The 20,563-nt window shown below is 37.3% G+C and overlaps 1 protein-coding gene across 10 annotated transcripts in view; it reads right to left on the bottom strand.

The window, feature by feature from the left end:
- Nucleotides 1-20,563, bottom strand: part of CSNK1G3 (casein kinase 1 gamma 3) — a 75,066-nt gene that overhangs the window by 31,423 nt on the left and 23,080 nt on the right. For 7 of the 10 annotated variants that reach the window (XM_027670859.1, XM_027670857.1, XM_027670862.1 and 4 more), the window contains exons 4-5: nt 18,431-18,471; nt 6,689-6,758 (exon numbers count right to left, since the gene is read on the bottom strand). In XM_027670859.1, the coding sequence (XP_027526660.1) occupies nt 6,689-6,758; nt 18,431-18,471 (111 nt within the window). Of the gene's footprint in view, nt 1-6,091; nt 6,148-6,688; nt 6,759-18,430; nt 18,472-20,563 lie in introns of those variants that run through there. The other 3 variants (XM_027670866.1, XM_027670865.1, XM_027670867.1) reach the window with 2 other exon arrangements.

Below are 20,563 nucleotides of genomic sequence, written 5' to 3'. Positions count from 1 at the left end.
TTTGCTATTATCATCATCTTTCGTTCACATAAACATAAGTATTAGCATATTCACACTGATAATTGAGCAGCTCAACCTTCCTTTTACAGGAGTTGTATCAGCAGCAACAAACTCAAAATGGAGTCAGCTTCATCCCAAACTCACAACAAAACCATAGCAGCCATCAGTACATAGATTAACAGTGCTTATGAACAGATACCTCTTCAGTCCAGAGATTCAATATTTGATTCAGTTTAAGTACTCTTACAGATAAATTCTTAAATTAAGGATAGAGTATTCTTTTTTAAGATCATCTGCATTAATTTTTATTAATCAGAGATTGAAAAAACTTCAACTAACAGCTTACTGTTTATTCCCCTACATAATAATCTCAGTCAAATTAGAACAAAAGTAACAAAGTAGGACTAAAAAAACAACAACAAAAAAAATTAAAAACAGCTTTCAATTTAACAGTAAAGTCTCAGTTACCTACCTAGGAGTATCTCAAAGCAAAGTTCTGAAGTTACTAATAAAATTCACTTTGCATTTTTACTGCATGACAGTTAGCAAGATACATTAAAAGGTTGTGAAATGAGACATCTCAGACACACCTATAAGAGCTCATGAAACGTAATTCATATGTAAACTAAGACTATCCCGAACTGACTTACTTGCTAACTCTGTAGCTCACAGGTAAGACATTTTATCTTCCACTTCCATTGTTACTGATCATTACAAACATAATACATTTGCTTTAGAAATTAAATAATATTCTAAAATCGGAAGCTCTAGTCAATTACTTCTACTTTAACGAAGTACTGGGAACGGTCTACGTGCTGCAAACAGATACATTTGTATATACATCACATTAGAGTACTTGTAAAAAATTGTCTTTTCAAACTCACTTCAAACCCTCAATAACCTCCATAATTCTTATCCTATAATAACAGTGTGTGCAAGATACCAATCCCAAAATATTTTGCAAATATAGAATGAGCTAAGTTATTTTTAATTGTATAAATTAAGCTACAATTTGTTTCTAGCACTACACTAAAGGAGACTTGTTATTGAGATACTTCCTCCTGATATGGCAGAATATCAATCTAGTAAAATAAGTTACAGTCTACCAACTGAGAAAGAAAACAAGAAAACATAAAGCTGAAAATTTTGTCCTAGGAAGAGTTATAGCAAAACACAGATATTGATACACTGATGAAATCAAGCTGTGCTGCATTTTCATCCAGAGGCTGAAGTGAAAGGCAAGGTGGCTATGGCCCAGGAGATTAATCAGAGGTGGTATCACTAGCAATCTGAAATCCCATTGCCTTCTCCCAGTGATAGAGTAAAAAAAAAATCACCTGTAATTATCTTGAATACAAAAGATAGCCTCTCTTTCAGTGCCAATATCTGCTTCACGCATTCTATATCCTGAATAGAGGTATACAAAAAAATGCATAGGTATCACGGCACACTTGGGTATCATACACACCACCTAACACTGGTCTGAACTGAAATTATATGAAGAATCACAATTTTGTTACCATGAATGTTTTTGTCTTTACCTAGAGGAAAAAGCACTAAACACTGAAGTACTGAACTTCATTCTTGGCCTTCAAACCATCAAACATTTCCAACACAAAGAACAAGGAAAAAACCCTAAACAGCAGCATTTAAAGTTGCGTATAAAGTACCTCATAACAAAGAAGCATTCAGTCTCTAGCCTTAAGGCACTCTGCCCCTCTCAAAATCAGAAATTCAGAGTATTTCAAAGTCATGTTGCTACATTCCCAAACCAAAACACAATTGTCTGGCAAATCCTGACATGCTTTAAAAGCTAAAATAAATATTCTACTGAGCTTGACTACCAAAAGGGAGCAGACTCCACAGCTCTGCATCAGCAGCTGACCACCATGCACAAATGCTTTGTACTTCCCTGGCTGCAGCTTCTCAGGATTACCTACAGACCTGTTCTTACTAGCCAATATGTACATAAGTGATCTAGTAACATTTCTGTACTTTCCAAAATCACATTATGCCTGCACTGCAATCTTCTTCAACCACTAACCCAACAGTAACTTTTTTATTATCGCTGTACAAGTATCATGATTCTGTTGTGCCAAAGACAGGCTCTCACAACCTCAGAACTGAAAAGTATACTTTTAGATAGCAATGCAGAGCACATTCATCACATGCCTGTTGGTAGCGAATCACAAAAAGACTCACAGACGGAATGCAATACTTAGCATTCACTTCACAGTGGCCATAGCCTTTTGAAGTATAACACCTTTTTCTGTAGTACACAAATATGTATTTTATACATTTACTGGTCAATAGTCATCCTGTAAGTTTTTACAGATTTTAGAGTGGAAGTGTTAACTAGATTTCAGCTAAAAGAACATAAGTACAAAAGTTAAGAAAAATAAAATATGATTTACAATACTGAGCATCTGCCTTCTCTGAAATATTAATACAGCAGTTTGACCGGTAGGATAATCAACAGCTGAACAGACCTTTGTCTCTCTTAAAAATGGCCTCAAATGAAAGAATAAAATCTAACAATGGATACCCCTCGTTGATATAGACAGGTACTATAGTAAGTCTGTTTTAACAGCAGCACAGGGACAGGAGCTCTACTGAGATACCTTAAGCAGCAGAAGCTCCTGCCATTCCTTTGTTCCACTTATCAGATGAGTAAGTACAAAAGAGTCTTCACTCACTTGCAAAGACTCGCAGCCATTATGATAACGACTCCTTCATTAAGACACGTTAGAAAAATTAGACAACAAAAAGTCGAATAGGTTTTACGCTCTTCAAAACATAACACATGATTAATTTACTGACTGCTTTCTGCAAAAGGGAACTGTACCATACTGTAAATACCGGGCTGTTAAAGAATAAAAGCATTTTAAGTTTTCACCAATAAGGGCTTTTTTAACTGAAAAAAAATCCCACATTAAAACACTCAGTTAAGAACTATTTTTAATAAGTTTTAGGTCAACTTCCATGAATAATTAATAATGTTTCAAAAAAACCCCAAAAGTACATAAAATGTTTCCTGTTTAAGAAAGATTCTTCACATTTTTTTTCCTAAAAAACACCTACATGATACTGCACATTCATAGGCACATCAATAAAAAGTATATTTAAGAGTAAAAGTAAACCTTCTTTATGACCAGATTCTCCCCAAAGGAATACATTGAAATGTTAATAATTATCCATGCAAGTCAAGAGCACTTTTTATTAAATACAAAGAATTAATACAGTTTAAAAGTCCTGTATATAAAAACTGCATATCTATTGTATTTCATGTCTATTTTTTCCCTTATTCTCTCAGGGAGTAGAACTATAAAAGATCCCTCCAAATTTTTTTCCACTCAAGCATGTCTTCCATCTTCATGGCATTCAAGAGAGAGAATAACAAGATTCTTTCCACAGAAATAAAATATATTAAAAAAAAATCTAAGCCACAAGGTCACTAGAAAAGAAAGAAAAAGGGATTTTATAACAATAAATAAAGAGATTTGCAGTAGACAAATACTGGCTTGAGACAAGGGAATACCAAGAAAACATACAATTTCAAAATGCTACTTTTTCCTCCTCTTCAAGGAGGTCCATAAGATCAGAGGAAGCACAAAGGAGTTCTGTTGAAAAGGGTTGGAAGGTAAAATAACTTGCAATCCTAATAACAGTTTCATTATTTGCTTTCAGGGAGATACTGCAGGAAAATAACCTCATTTTCTTCCAGAACTATTCATTGCTATGTTAATGCCTCTCCCTCCTCCCCATGCCACCTCCAAACACGGTGGGATTTCACAGGGGCTACAGGAATTTTATCCCTTAAGCATCAGGTTATTTCACACTAAGCACAAGTCAGTTTGCAGCATAAACTGAGAATTCAGAAAATAATGGCTCTGCTTACAAGAGTCGGAAATAAAGGGAGTACTACTCCCTTATCACCAGTTGCTTCTGAAACTATAGTAGTCACTTGCTATTAACATACATGAATACATGTAAACATGAGGAGAAGGGGAAGCACAGTTCTGCACAATTAAATGCAAAATACCCAGTCCACATAGTTATAAAGCTATCAACCAAACTACAAAAAGGTTGTGTGAATAAACAAAAACTGCTAAGGAAAAGATTACTTCATTGTAATTAAGAAAGCCTGCAAATGTGGATTAATTTAGGGACTTAAAAGCCAGAAGGCTTCAGACAATTGTGACTGCTAGTGTGGTGAGTAATTATGTACCAGAGAAACCTCCCATCTGCTCACAATTACTATACCTGAAATTTCTTCCAGCAGTAACAACTATTTTTATACCTCCTATGATAGACTCTTCTGCAACTTGCACACTGAAGATCACTTCCTTTAATCTACTCGCTCTGACAAAAGTACAGCATTGCCCATAAGGCAACACTGTCCTCATAAGATTTTTTAATATCTCATGTTCTAGGAATGATTAGCTGCTTCCTGAATTTATCACTTGGTCCAACAGTTTTCCAACACTGTGTTTTCCAACTGTTCATGTGACAAAATTTCTTAAATCTATGCTTGATAGTAAACAAGCATATTATGAAAAATCAGAAAACCAACTGCTACAGCTTACATGAGAACAGAAAATACATAATCCTGCAACTTTTTTCTTGAAGAATCTTAGACTGTGTAACTTCCTGGGCTTGAGGACCCAACTCCTGCAAAGACGGAGAAAGCGACTGCTGCAGAAAGGTAAGGAATCAGCGATTTTTTTTAACTTCTAAGTAGAAGATAGGAACAAGAATATTTCTTTTCAGTGAGCCTTTACCAGAAGCCTCAAGTGTGTACCTGAGAAAGGCTCAGAAAGGAGCTTTCAGGGTTCTGTATGTGCTGGGGGAGGCTTTCACTTTTGAATAAAAGAAGGTTACTGCAAAAACAGAGGATATCTAAGACAAGGTTCTTTATAAGTATTGATGAAGCTCAGTAAGTCACCAGCTTTATCTTTATCTTACTTTATTCAGTAAACAAAAAGGTATACAAAGTTACATTCACTAAGACATTTTTTACCCAAGAAATATTCCCATTAGGGTTCCTACCTCTGAGAAGCACTGCCTAATTTCTGAAGTCTGAACTAGAAATTACAGCTTTATTCTTACCTCCAATACACAGCTCCTTTCCAATTTTAGACAGTTACACCTTGGTTTTCACAGCTCGGTACAGTCCCTAACTTGGGGGTTGCCATTACTCATTAGTTAAGTACTTAAGATCTCAGCTTTCCACTTATTAGCTATTTCACAATGCTAGTCTAGGTTATGCTGACAATTTATAACTACTAACAAAAGAACACCCAGACATCATATCCTGATGACATTCTCCAATAAGAAAGCATTTAAGAGTCAACATTTTATCTAGATATCTGCAATTTTATCTTCCATCTATGAAGAGGAATAGACCATGTCATGTCTTGCAAAGAGCTGTCTCTAAAGATTCCTGGTTGCAAAGCATTCATCCTTACAGCATCAAAAAAAATTTTCTATATCAATTGAACATATTAGAAGGTAGGTTTCACCACAGAAAGCCTTTAAAGAACATAAAAAAAGTTGAAAGCTACTAAATTAGAGAAGCACTATCCAGGCCCATGCAGCAATGAACATATGATTCTGAATTTTAAGTAAAAAAGCGAAAGTGGTATTTAAAAAGTATTAAAACTCATTATAATGCACACACATTCAAGGCAACAAAATGAAAGTGGTATTCCCTGACTTTCTGACATGACTTTTAATCTTAAATACGATTTTATACCAGTTTAAGCATAACTAAAATCAGTCACAAAATCCAGGCTGCCTTTGCTACAAAAAAACACCTGAGCATGCATGTAAAAAGCCAGTTAGTAGCCCATCTATACTATAAACTTCTATATTAGTAAAAAATGGGAAAATAGCTAACTACATGACCTATCTAGGAATTAAAGGAACATTTTCAAGGAAAAAATATAAGATTTTTTTCCTAGGTTATAACTGATTTAGAGAGTATCTGCACTCACTTTCCTAGTTTAAGAAGCTTCACATCTTGCTAACTGATTATATGCAGTTTCGTGAAAGGCACAAAAATACGTGAGAAGTTTTAGGTATTGCTCACCTATAAAAGCAAAAGGTGACAATTGGATCATTCAGGCGACCATCATAAGAGTACTTCTGGGTATAAAAGCACCAAGGGGAGCGAAATGAGAAATTCAAATATTAACCTGCATTTAAAGTTAAACTTTTTACAGAAGTATTTAAGAGGTTTAAAACTAGCAAGCAGCAATATATACTGTATCAACAAAAGTGAAGTAAAGCTAACTCCAGTCCGAAGCTATTGAAGTATCACAGCAACTTTAAATAAAAATATGTGATTAGTAATCAGCAGTTTGGAGATCTGCAGTGTTATTCAAAGAGAATGCACCTGGAATAGTCTCAGACTACTCAGTTAAAGGTATACCCATATGTAGACAAACGCTGTGATAGTTAAGATTCATTAGTCAGGATTCCATAAACACACTTTAAAGAATAGAACAAAAATGTGTTACAACACTTGAAAAAAGTTATACATTAATCCACTCACTCATGGGGCTTCTTTCTGCTTTAAGTAACTAAGAACACTTTATTAAGCAGATTTATACCCTAAATCCAAAAGCTTCTGTCAAAAATTGATCCTGGATTACATCACAGTAAAATGCGTAACACTCCTTTTTACCTCCAGATCCTAGCTGCTTGTAGAATCTGTATTCCAAATGTAGCTGTGGTGCTCTCGACTTCATTGGCTCCTGATTTAAAAACAAAAACAACATTTAAAATAAAGCCTAAAAACTAATATACTAACTTACTACCAGCCAAACTAGCCCTACTGTTTCCAAGCCACATAGAAAGTTTGAATGTTTTTTCCAAAATGACTCGCAATTAAGAAACCAAGAAAATGAAGCCTCCCTCAGGTGACACTAGTGCATAAAGGGCCAATTATAACTTGCATGGCTCTACTGGACTGGGGTCCAAAATGCAAACCAAAGCACAGACCCACAATGGAATACCTAAAAAATAGCACGGCTCTCCAAAGCATGTACGTGTTATGTCTTGCAGTTCTCAAAAAGTGACATTGATATGCAACTTAACAGCTTGAAAAGATTCTCCAAAAACCTATTCCACAATGAATGTATCCTTATTAAGAAATGTTTTATCCTAGGATCTTAACAAAAAATACCAAATCCTTCCACCAAATAGTAACAAGCTTAGCAGAAACTGAGTATCACCATCCTAAACTATAAATCCAAAACAAAGAAAAGCCCCAGAATAAGTTTGTAGTTTAAATCTTGCCTTTTTTAACATAATTTACGTGCATTAATGAAATCTTAGTTCTGTGTTCGACATGCTAGCATGTCAAGGTCTTATAGATCAGCACTCCTAGAATGAAGCACAGGAACACACAAACAACCTAAATGAAAGCCCTAACTTCTTGAGTATCTCCCTTTGCAAAGTAAAGATACTTTACCACAAGATTCTTGAAGTAATTTCCTAGGGCAACTTTTGTTTAGAAGATATGCCTAGTTTCTTGTGATATGTAACACAGTCTGAAGGTTAGGCTGAGCCAGGGGAGATTTAGGTTGGACATTAAGAAGAATTTCTTCACTGAAAAGGTGATTAGATATTGGAACAGGCTGCCCAGGGTGGTGGAGTCACCATCCTTGGAAGTATTTAAAGAAAGACTGTATGTGGCACTTATTGCCAGAGTCTAGTTGACATGGCGGTGTTCGGTCATAGGCTGGACTCAGTCTCAAAGGTCTTTTCCAACCTAACTGATTCTGTGATCTTCCAATGCACCAGTGATAATTTGGTTATTGTGTATTATTACACAATCTGTTACTACTAGAACTGCAGCACATACTTGGTAAGTCTTTTAATACAGCTAGTAGCAATAACTGATAATGCTGGATGTCAATTTTCTGGAAAAGTTTGGACAAGGTGCTCATCACTTTCCTCACACAATCTTCTCCAGAAGCTACGAGTTTATTGGCCTGTGTTGTTTCCTAATTTCACATCTGGGGCATAAGAACTATGAGCTCATGTGCAATCATGAGAAACTTAGTCCTCTTTCTCAACCCATCTCATTCAAACACTCTGGTGATTCCAATTCCTGTCAAAGTCCCTGTCAGTAAATCAATGTTGCCAGGATGCCAAAGGTTGATGCCCAAAAATAAAGACCAACGTAACAGTTTCTGCAAAAAAGAAATGGAATTTACTATATGCTTTTTATGCTTCAGAGCATTCATCATAGCTGAACACTGTCATCCTTTCCAAAGAAGTGAGAAAGAACTCTCTAAATAAGACAGTGTTTATCCTTCAAAAAATTAATTACTAAGCAAAACTAGCTGGGCCTCCAGACAATCCTAGTTACAGTTTATGAGAAGTACATATGAAATTTATGATCAAGTATTGAAGACAGATATTCCCAAACAAAACACTTTACTGTAAACATGAGCCTAAGCAAATCAGTGCAACTATCAACCTTTAGTACTCAGCTTTCAGTGGTATGAGTAAATCCATGATAACGCATTTATTTAAACATTTTAATCGTTCACAAAACTATGCAAATTTAGCTACTAGTTTGCCTGCAGCAGTGTTATAAAAGTCTGTTAGTTACAAAATACATCACTCTCTACATAGTGTCTAATTAAAAGTTATGATTCTGCCTGCTATGAGGAAAATATTTTATTCCACAAAACTCTGCATGTCTGCTGATTATAATAACACAAGACACTGGCTTAATAAGTTTAATTTTGTTCAATTATACAGTTTTGCCTCAATAGATCGTACATTAACAACTTAATAGCCTCTCAATGCTGTAAGATGGTCCCATAAAAAGGATGAAAAATAGTTTGTATGTATTAAATTTACATGAATAAATGTACACAAAAAGTTGTTTTAGGGAAAAGAAACAGCTTCCAGTTTTTGACATACATATCTACTTCTTCATGAGCACTGCTTGTTCTGGTCATCTGCAGGAAACAGTCCTGATAAGCCTCCAGAAGGCAATGTTCTCAAACAGTCAAACAAGTCTACTTGACAACTACATAACAGCCAAAGACTAAAGTTAAACTTTGAGGGACAATTAAATAATTTTACTCCCTGTAGTAAAGGTGAACAAAATGTGGTGATATGTACTTGCATTCCATTTACTAGACGGCAGCCTTTAGGAATTGCCTTATTTTTGTAAGGACGTTTAGATATCTTCCTCTAACTCCAGACACGCAAAAGAAATACATCAATTTGTTCAACAAAACATGTGAAAGGGCAAGCACGATAAGCTCTTCACCTACAATTTTTTTTTCTACAAGAATAAAAAAAGAAATGGCAAAACACAGTTCTTTATTTTCATTAGTGTTTTGGTACATTTCAGCATGTAAAAATAAGCTTGGGAACATGTAATTCTTCAAATATCATGTTAATCCCAGGGGACTTTGAAGCCAACTTCTCTGCTTACCAAAAGAAACTAGCACATTTCGTTTTACTTACATAAGCTCAGGTCTTCAATAAAGTATCCTGAAAGAACTGTTCTGGGATTTCCAATGTTCTGTAAATGACCTTCCCTACATTGCTTTTATATTCAACTCTAATTATTTCAAAGCTTCAGTATTAAAACCTAGACACCTTCTTTTCTCTGCAAAAGATCATTTCTCTCTTAACAAGGGACATGGGGTCTTGCTCCCATCAAAGAATTAATGTGCAGTTTACTAAGCCCCAGTTACCTGAGCAACAGAAACAACAGCTCCTTAGTTTATCAGACAGGGTCTTCTGAGTCAAGTTTTTTCTTTCCTTTTTTTCTTTTGTGGGATGTTTATACGTTCAAATAAAAGGATAAAGACACCACAAATGCGAAATCTGTTTCAAGTCCATAATGTATTTTTTCACAATTATTTTTGTCCCAAATACTTAGAATAAACTACTACACCATTTTGAAGACATGTCACTGCCCTCCTAAAGGGCTCTGAAAAAGCAGTTTACTTGAACTGTAAGGTTTGAAGTTTTCAGGAACTATGATAACCCAACGCACAATATCAATAATCAGCTAATATCCTCTTTTCGTGTTTTTAAGTCAGTCAGTGGGAACTCCTGCTCAGTATATGGGTATATATATGGGTATATATATGGGTGTACAGTGGGAACTACTGCTCAGAGTCTCTGCCTCAAGCTTTCATAAGCAATGGCAAACAAAAACTATTTTCAGGTAAAAAATTTTTTTGTTACAGGAAAAGACCAGTCTCTTAAAAAGACATGCACTAGATTTAGATTTACCACCACCTCCTAAAGAGATGCTGAAAAGTATCATTCTAGACTGCGCTAATTCCTTGAAACCAAAAAAAGGAGGAAGAAAGCATTCCAACCTTGAAAGCAAGTGCAATCTTCTTTCCAAACACACCTCACTTATTTTAGCAATTCAAACCTTAACAGTGAACTAGTGAATCAGTGCCTTAAAGATTACAGTTTAAAGGCAGCAATGACTACTTTGTAACTTGCTATTTTTCACACAAAGAAAGAAAAATTGACTTATTTCCAGAAGCAGCTCTGTGGAGGACCAGGCATAAGCATGTTTCGTCTCAAACATTGTGACTGTTATAACAGAAAAAGTGTGATTGGAAGAGAGGGCCCCATGGAGGTGGGGCAGCGCTGTTCTGAGCCACCTTCCTGCTCTACCTGAGACTTGTGCTCAGTCCCTCGCCTCAAGTCACTCCCTTTAAGGGTTTAAAGGGCTGGCTGTGCATGCATGAACAAAACGGCAGGAAAGGTGTAGTTTGCATAAGAGCCTGCACAATGTTAACTATAAAAGGAGGCAGACTGGCCCCTCTCTGTCTCATTTTATCTCGCTATCCCAGCTCCAGACCATCCACACAGCAGGACCAACATGGAACCTACAGACAAGTGAATTTCTTTTTTCTCTCTCTTGTCCATCTTTATTTCTCTCCTCCCTTGCTTTGCATGGGAAAAGCACAGCTATCATATTCTACCCCATACTGAAGGTTGTTGTGGGAGTGGGGAGTTGTGGAAGCGTGTTGTGGGTCAGTAGCCAGCACCTTTGAGAACTGAAACGGTGTGTTGTGGTTTGTGAGCCAGCACATTTGAGAAGTTTGCTGTGGGAGTTGAGAGCTTATTGAAGCGTATTGTACAAAATTAGGGGCTTTTAAGAAAACTACCGTAAGAATTTAAGGGCTTGTTAGCCAACACCTTTTGAGTCTAAATAGTGAGGAGGGTGCCAGAATTATAGCAACTGTACAATAAAGCACAAGAGCTCCCTGACACATGACCTGGTGTCTTTGTTCAGCCCAATGATAATTTACGATGAATATCACACCCCCATCGATTGTCATGACAATAAATTGGTGGCATGGACAGGATTCTCATGAGGCTGAGAGGGACTGAACAGCTCTTGACCTATTTATAGCTGAGACGGGCTCAGATCTCTCCATCCCCAACTGGATATAGGATGGAGCAGGAACAGGGAAGAACAGGATATGGTGGACCAGAAAATGCCAAGCCTTGACTCCTTTCCCTTTCTGGACAATGTCTGCCCTATACTTGTCTTCATAGGTAGAGTACTGAGGGCCATGCTGATGGTAGCACAAAAGGATAAAAGAATTCATGACTCCTTACTAATACGCTTAGATGGAGAGCGAAGAGTGAGAAACAAATTTCTACAAAATTTGGTTGACTTCTTACAAAAACATCCACAAGATTTGCCTGACTGCTTACAAAAATGTTTAGAATAGAGACCAAAATGAGAGAGCAAAATTGGCATCTCTGCTGAATAAATAAAGGGACCTTACCCAACACCTGCACCTTGAGCTCTGCAAGGCAGCAGAGTGGGAGAAAATATTGAGAGATGTATTAAGTACTGTCATAGATTTGAAAAGAGATGTCGGAATTTTTTCCCAGTGCCTGCCTCCCCGTCCCCCCTCCCACCTGTTTCTTCCGGGATGGGGGAGGGGCGGCGGGAAGTACCAGGCGCCGGGCAGCGCGGGAGCATGGGGAGGACGAGCTCCCTCGGGAAACGCGGTTGCCGCGGGGAGGGGGGGTGGTTTGGGTTTGGTCCGCGGACTGGACAGAGCGGGGAGCCCGGTTTCGGCCGCTTCCTTTTCTTTTCCTGAGAGGAAGTTTTTTTTCCCCACGGGACACCTCACGGAGAACGACTGAGAGAGAGACCAACCCATCTCAGAGCGAGGTATTCTTTCTGCCTTCTGACTGCCTGTGGGAAAAAGGACTTTTTTTCAGTGCTGGCTGTGGGAGCACGTGGCTGCGAGCAGCTGTTGAACTGCCGGGACAGTCCTGCCTTCCCCCCCATCCCCTGGGTTGCTGCGGGTTTCTCCCCCCCCCCACCTGGGGAATTGGGACTTTGTTTTGTTTCTTCTGAAACTTTTGGACTGCACTATTCGTTGTTTATTCATATTTTGTTAATAAAAAGCTGTTTCTTTTCATTTTCCACACTTCCACCTGAAGTTTCTTAATTTCTAAATTGTAATCTTGTTAAACTAAGACAGGTACTGAGGCACAAGATGACAAGATGACTTCTGGAGTACAGGGACTTAGATGGCTGCTCAGATAAAGAATTAGCATTCTCCCTGTAGAGAGAGAGAGCAGACTTCAGGAAAAGGTGTAGCTCGCTGCAATTATGAAAAGAGGCTGCAGGCAGAGGGACTGCTTGCTGCCAAGCATGATCGTATTAGGAGACTTCACAGGGACTTTGGAGTGTGTCAGAGAGAGAATCTTACAGGAGGAATTGCAAGATGTAGAAGTTAAAACTGAAACCAGAGATGATGGCCAGAGTCAGCAAGCTGCTACCAAAACAGTGCTGTATGCAGGAACCAGGATATCAAAGCTATTGCAAGATCAGTTAAATAAGGAGAGGGGAGAGCATGTGAAGACTCCCACCTCGAATGGGGAGGTTGTGTCTGGACTAAGCCAAGTGGAAACAGTTCAGCCCAGGCAAAAGCACACAAAGAATTTTAAAACAGTTATTTACCCAGGTCCAGTTCCATCCAATAAGACAATGGCAGCCACTTTAATGCCAGGGTGCTACAGGAATGGGCCAGGTGGATCTTTCACAAAAGGAAAGGTAAAGATCCAATTAAGCTTAGCACCACCCAGGACAACCAGTTTTAACATATTTCTCCACTATTGGAGCAGTAACTTAAGATGTTTTCGGGCAGCTATTCATGGGTAACTTCCGATATCCATGATAAAGAATATTGTATTCACATCTAAGGGATAGTGCCTTCTTTTTAATCACTGGTTTAGGACCAGGCATTTTTCCTTTTTCTTTTACTACAGGTACTACAACAGTGCAATGACGATGGTTACGTCAGGAACATTGACTGCAGTTGCTGTTGTTTTGTAGTTTGTACCTATTGCTATTGACTGAGATGTTTCAGCAGTGTGTCTTGTACCCCTGGTGGCCTAGTGGTTAGGATGCGGCACTCTCCCCGCTGCGACCCGGGCAGATGGAGCTCGTTAGCCCTGTGAGGCCATCCATCTATGAGAAGGTCACTCTAAACAAACCTACATCCTGAAGACCTCACTGCCATTGTCCAAGCTCGCTTGGCCCCGGCAGATGAAACTTAGGATTAAAGGGTGGGCTCAGTACAGTGCATGCTGTGTCTCACCTAAAAAATCCATTGCGCAGGCTTGAAAGGTAAAAGACCTTTCCCAAAATCTTCGTTCGCGAAGACTGGCCATACTTGTACCTTCTTACTGTTAAATGTGAACTATTGTAATAAGAATCCAAACTTAGCTTGGGAGACAATACAAGGATTTGTAAAAATACGGGGGTCTTACAGCCAAGGGCTTCACCTCACCATACCCTGGTTTGTACAGGAAGGAGTTAAGATTGTTTCTGTTGCCTGTAAGTTTGTCTGCTGTAATGTTTATTACTTGTAACCCTTGACCTGAAGTCTTCCTGTGAAACAGGGTTCATATTTGGTATTAGAACTTAGAATAGAAATAGGTGTGCTTGTTAAAATTGTAATGGGACCAACACCCCATACATTTCTCAGTGTGGTACCCCATGAAAGGAACTGGCCTGCACACAGAGCCACAAATAATTATGCTAAATCTTACTGACACCCATAATTGTAGAATGACAAAATATACAGCCCCTCTGATGTTGGCTTGGAATAGTTCTGATGGAAAATCTTATTCCTATCTGACACAAGAATACCATGCTGGACTGAAATGCAGTGTTGGAATTCCTTCCCTATGTCGTATCAAAATGTTCAGTTTTACAACCCCTCAGAGATGGAAGCGCTATTACATACTCGATTATTGAACAAGAGGTATGTGGGATGTACAACCTCACCAGCAGGGAGTGCCATGTCATCATTCACAATGCTACAACTTCAATCAAGGAGGCCTAAGATGAAGGAAGTTGCAGACCAGATGGCTGAACTATTCCAATCAATGCAACCAAAGAATAAGTTCAATGAAACAAGCCTTGGACCGCAGATTTCTTCACTTTTGAAATCATGGGGTGGGGAAAGTGGTTGGCACAAAGCGGAATTGCAACATTGGCCAGATTTCAGTTTTTAATGATAAGCATAGCCCTTATTTGCTATATGATCAGCTGCTTACTACCTCCTGCTTCCTCCCTGTTCTCCTCCCTCCCTGTCCAGTACATAAAGATCACTGCAGCCAAAGATGAGCCACGTGCCCAACCAACTGTAAGGAACATTTGAGCCACAGGGTGGTGTGAGGACGAGGCATAAACATATTTTGTCTCAAACACTGTGACCATTGCAACAGGAAAGTTGTGATTGGAAGAGAGGGTACTGTGGAGGTAGGGCAATGCTGTTCTGAGCCAACTTCCTGCTCCGTAAGACTTGTGCTCAGTCCCCACTCTCAATTCTCTCCCTCAAGGGGGCTCAAAGGGCTGGCTGTGCATGTGCAAACAAAATGGTGCGAAAAATCTCATTTACCAAGGTAACTATAAAAGGAAGCAGATCAGGCCTCCTTGCTCTTTTTTCCCCTCTTTCATTTTCTTTGTCTCACTACCCCAGCTCTGGACCATCCACGGAGCAAGATCAATGCAAGATCTGAGAACCGGTGATATTCTTTGTTCTCTTTCTCTCTTTTCAACCTTTATTTCTCTCCTCCCTTGCGTTGCCTGGGCAAAACACAGCTATCATATTCTACCCCACACTGAAGTTTGTTGTGGAAGCGTGGTGTTGTTTGTGAGCCAGAACCTTTGAGTAGTGTTGTGTTATGGGAGTTCAGAGCTTATTGAAGTTTTCTGTAAAAATTAAGGGCTTGTTAGACACTGCTGTTGAGAAGTGTATTGTAAGAATTTCAAGGCTTGTTAGCCAACACCTTTTGAGTCTAAGCAGTGGGCTGGTTGCCAGAATTAAGGCAACTGTACAATGAAGCACAAGAGCTCCCTGACACATGACCTGGTGTCTTTGTTCAGCCTGACGAGGATGTACAGTAAACATCACGGCCCCTACTGGTGGATCATGACAAGTTCAAGCAGAAGTTGTTTCTTTTAATTGGTATTTTTTTAGCGTTTAAGTGTCCTGCAGAGGAGGTAAGTTTTGGCAATGGAGAAACCTGTCGAGGGGAGAGAAGAATGAAGGAGAGGAAAAAGCTGAATAGGAGGTTTAAGTCAAATACAGGGTCATGTAATAAAAGTAGTGAATCTAACAATAAATGAAGAAGTGAGCAGGAAAGGTAGAGTTGATATATACCAAACAGTTACTGCTAAAGGGCTACCCAACCACAAGAAGTCAATTTGTATACTAATAGATCAGCAGAAACATACAAACATCACTACACAGTGCACAGCTGATAAATTCCAGCTCTTAAGAGTCTTATTCTAGTTCTTAAAAAAGTCTATTTTAACCTAACTTGAGTATCTCCCCAAACCAGAACAGGCCATAATGAAAGAAGCCAGATTAAGAGTAAGATTCTGGAACTGTAGCTTTTTTACCACAATAAATAATGTATTTACATATTAACATTATACATTAAAATGCATACACTGTATGACCCTTCGGCTCACACAGAAAGAAAGAAATTTTAAACTATTTTGTTACGCAAGTCCTGAAGTTGCCACAAGCACCATAAAAGGAACATTCTTGTATAATTTCATCCATGAGGGAAATATTAGTTCAACACAATGAAAAGGTTAAGTCAAAACAGTCAAACACTTCCTTTTAACATTAGAAGTACTCCTGAAAGCTGCTGTATAAACCCAGAGAAACCCACACAGTCCTCCTTTACTGGCATATAAGGTTACCATTGATACACAAAACATTGGGCATAGGAGATGTCTTACTGCTCACAAGACAACAGTAGGTCAACAATGGAATGCTACCACAAGGAATTCAAACACAATTTTAGGATACAGCAGGAGAGATTACCACAACCCTACCTGCCAAGAGTAACTGCTCAAACTGTAATACATACATAATTCAAGTAACCCATTCAAGAAGGCTAAAGTTGAACTATAAGAGATGCAAAACAGAGAGGAAATTAAGTGTGCTTCATTTAGGATAACAAAACAAAGACTAGGCATAGGCTTAATGACTGCTTTCAAAGCACAGAACTAGTAAGTGCCAGAGAAAAACTCTAAGGCTTACATTTCAAAAGGGCAAGGATGGTATGCCTCCAGCAAGTACAACCTACCTAACTGTTAGAATAAAGTCCTGGCACTGCCTCAAATAGCAGAAACAGAAAAAGTGCAAAATCCAACTAAATCCTACAGTTTGATGCAGTGCTTTTAAAAGACTGAATCTTGTGACCCAAATCCTTTCCAATTTGGAAACAAGTTTAAAAGATCTGAAAGTTATACTGAAAAAAAAACCAAACCAGGGAGAACCATATTAAAAGAACCCACTAGTTCTACCAGCTAATAAATGTATTTTTGTCTTTCAATGATGATGCAAACTCCAGTGTTGATTTTCACTATGATTCCTTCCATCTGCTTTTTATTGAAAAGGTACTACAGCCTTTCACACCACTAATGTAAGAGGACAACTCAAAAAGTTAACTTATATTAAGAGTTCTTTAAGCAGTAGTAGTAAATTACAGACATGTTTTACTATACTGGTTCTTTAGTGACTTTAAGTTACACAAAAAAGTTACTTCAAGCTTTTTGATCAGCTGGAAATAAACAGCTATAAGATTGTGCTATTTGGAAACCAATACAGTAAGTGTTGCCACTGAACAGTATGTTTTGACAGTTGAAATGGGTTTAAATGGTAGCCAAGTTTACTAAGTTACATATAATAAAAACGCTTTTACCAAAACTGATCCAGATAAAAAAGTTCTCGTGCTCTACATCAAGTAATTAGTGTTCTAAAAAAACCACTATCTTGCAACATATTTCTAAGTATGCTTTGTAGTAAACTAGCTTTAGCTAGAAGAATTCTCAAACTGTTTTCAAGTTTCACCGGACATACAGAATAAGTTCAAGATACATTAAAACAAAATGAGTTTTAATGCACAATAACCCTCAAAACTGTATCCAATGTTGCTATTTCAAACCATAACTTGTATATTTTTAAAACTTTAACTACTCCCAAAGTAAATATTTTACTAAGCAAGGACAGTGACAGGAGTATTTTTCAGAAGTTTATTATGTTTGTAATGATTTTTAGATTTCTTATCTAAAGCCATGCATTTCTGTTTCCACATACCTTTCACTTTATGAGACCATACTATACTATGAAAAAAGTTCTGTTCTACTGCAGCAACAAGAAATTAACTGGAGTCCTAAAATTCCTTCAGTGATAAAAAGTAAATAACTGAATTTCATCGTGAAATACTTTGGTTATGAAAACAGTAATTTACTAAGAAGTTTAAAGTATCCGAAAGCAAACTATGACATTACAAGAGTAGTTCTGATGAAAGATTGAGAAAAGCAGAACAATAATATATTAACAAAACATCCAAATTTACCATGTTTGCAAGTGAAAGAAACATTACACAACATTGCAAATAAAACGTGTCCACCAAAAGTGATGTGCAAATACCAATGGATAAAGAGGAAAACTTTTTGGAGCAGGAGTAAGGGCATTAAATTACATGCAGTCTGCAGAATTGCTGGAGTTTCTCTGTAGTCACCTCATGTCAGATTCACATTTAATTTGTTGTTCCTCTACTTATTGGACAACAAAGGAATCTACTAAGATGACTGTCAAGTGTATCCTTGAAGCAGCTGTAAATCATCAGACTTTGCAAACACAGATTTAGCCTTGAGAACAGTGACAACAATTAAACACTAGTTTTATTCAATATGGCCAATATATACAATTACATCTATCACTAACTGCTTTTATCTATTTTGATGAAATCATACAAGAGTATTCAAGATTTCCATTAAAGAAATCAAGTTATTATATATACAAAAGGAAAAATTTGATTAGTTTCTCATCCCAAATCCTTTAAAAAAATATTAACTTACCAGTTTAATTGCCACATAGTCATTTGTGTATAAATTTTTTCCTTGAAAAAAGAATAAAAACAAGAACGTGAGACATTGGCTTTTCTGTTAAAGTAAAATGCCATTTAAACATCAAGAAGTCTTTGAAACATTTTCATCTAAGGTGCTAGGTGTTCTGGTAGCGACTTAAGAAATGTAGCTTTATTAGTCTAATACCATAGAGAGAACTTTTTTCTTGAATAGTGTAAGAAGTGGCAATTTCACTGAGAGTTTCAGCTATGTCACCAAGTTTGTAAAATTTTTATGTAATAAAAAAAGCTTGAAAATTGATAAATTACTATAAATGGAATGTGATATTCCACGTTTTCATTTTTATTGCTGAAAACTATTTGAAACTTACTTTAATAATATCATATGATTTTGAAACACTAAAGTTTGAATTAATTAGGACTTTTCCTTTCCTCAGTTCTTTAATTTACTAAGCTAGAAGTTAGGACAGGACAAGAACATTACCGATATGCTTACTCCATTTGGAAAATGCATTTGCTGCTTTAAAAATGATTCTGTAACTGGATAAGCATATTTCAACAAGCATTAATTCAAACTGTATGCAAAGATTAAAATGCTATAACAAGCTTTATAGGTGTAAAATTAAAAACAGCAAATAAAGGAAAAAGTAAGGTGTCACTTCCAGCACTTTTTGTTTCTTTACACCTTCAAATGCATTTAGTATATATTATTTTTAATGACAATCCTACTTTTTTTCTCTGAAATATTACTCAGGTCTGAATTTGCCGTGTTAAGCTCAGTTTTGTTAAATAAATCAAACAGGGAAAAGACCTGGACCAAGACAAAAAATTTCCTTGTAAAGACAGTTACACAGAATCACAGTCACAGAATTTCTGAGTTGGAAGGGACCCACAAAGATTATCAAGTCCAACTCTTACATGAATGGTCTGTGTAGGGATTGAACCTGCCTTGGTGTTATCAGCACCATCCTCTAACCGAGTTACACTGATAGTCAAAAACTACGATTTCAACTCTGACTCTTATTTTAAAAAATAAGAGTACTCTTGTAAAGCTGAAACAAGATACAATAACATCGCATGTCTGTTAAGAGGTCAACTTTACCAAAAGCAAGTTACTTGAGGGCTGCACAGTAACAGACACATAATCAATACAAGCAGCATGCCTTAACTGGACCACCGATATGGTGTGTAATTTCAAGACCTTTCCAGGGACTAGAGTGGAAATACAGGCATCTTAAATAGTTATCTCTTATCTCATGATCATTTCAGTTACATTTTTGATAAAAAGCGTACTTTGTTTGAAGTTGCTTCTGTGTCTGTGCATGGTATTACACTCCATAAGACAATCACAGAAACTCTTGCAGGAGCCCTGCTCACTCCATCTATTAGATATATAAATCAGTTACTTGGAGTAGGTAACAAATCCAGTTACAGTTAAGTAACTGGATACAGGGTTCCAGTAGCCAGATGCTGTAATGACACCCTTATTCTGAAGTAACATCAGAAGGTACATTAACTTTCCATGTGGTGAGTCAAGACAATTGTTGCTTTAAAATAAGGCAAAGAGCAGATTTGACACCACTGTTGATCTGTCTCTAAACACACAACAGGTACTGAGTAATACATCACAACAGCAACAAGCTTTCTGTTACTAATCCATCAGTTTATCTTAACTGTAACTCAGAAGACCCTTAAAATTACCAGCTCAATATTCAAAACAACTTAGTCTTTTTCAAGATAATGGCTGCAAATCACAGTTATTTGCTACATTTTTATTGCTACCATTTGGATCCACAAGTCACTACTGAAGTCTGACCATTGCTTTCTTCTCAAGTGGAAGAACTACAACAGCTACCAATTCATAACTGAATTTCTGTCTCCTGAGCACAACTTCACCACTCTATCAACTTTATTCCTCCTTCAAGTCTCTCAGATTTGACCTTAAACACATGCTCAAAATATATTCCCATTTGCAGAAATATACGAAACAAACTAAGTGCTTGTGTGCATCTTTGTAGAAAAGGTGCCCACTAAATACTTGCTACTGTAGCAACACAAACGAAAAAAATAACAAATCAGAATCTATAATACCAATCTTAACTCCTGCTTTTAGTAACTTACATTT

Source organism: Neopelma chrysocephalum, unplaced genomic scaffold, assembly GCF_003984885.1.
Source record: "Neopelma chrysocephalum unplaced genomic scaffold, ASM398488v2 Primary Assembly neopelma1_96942, whole genome shotgun sequence".
Classification (NCBI taxonomy): domain Eukaryota; kingdom Metazoa; phylum Chordata; class Aves; order Passeriformes; family Pipridae; genus Neopelma; species Neopelma chrysocephalum.
This window is presented reverse-complemented; position numbering and strand designations above follow the sequence as displayed.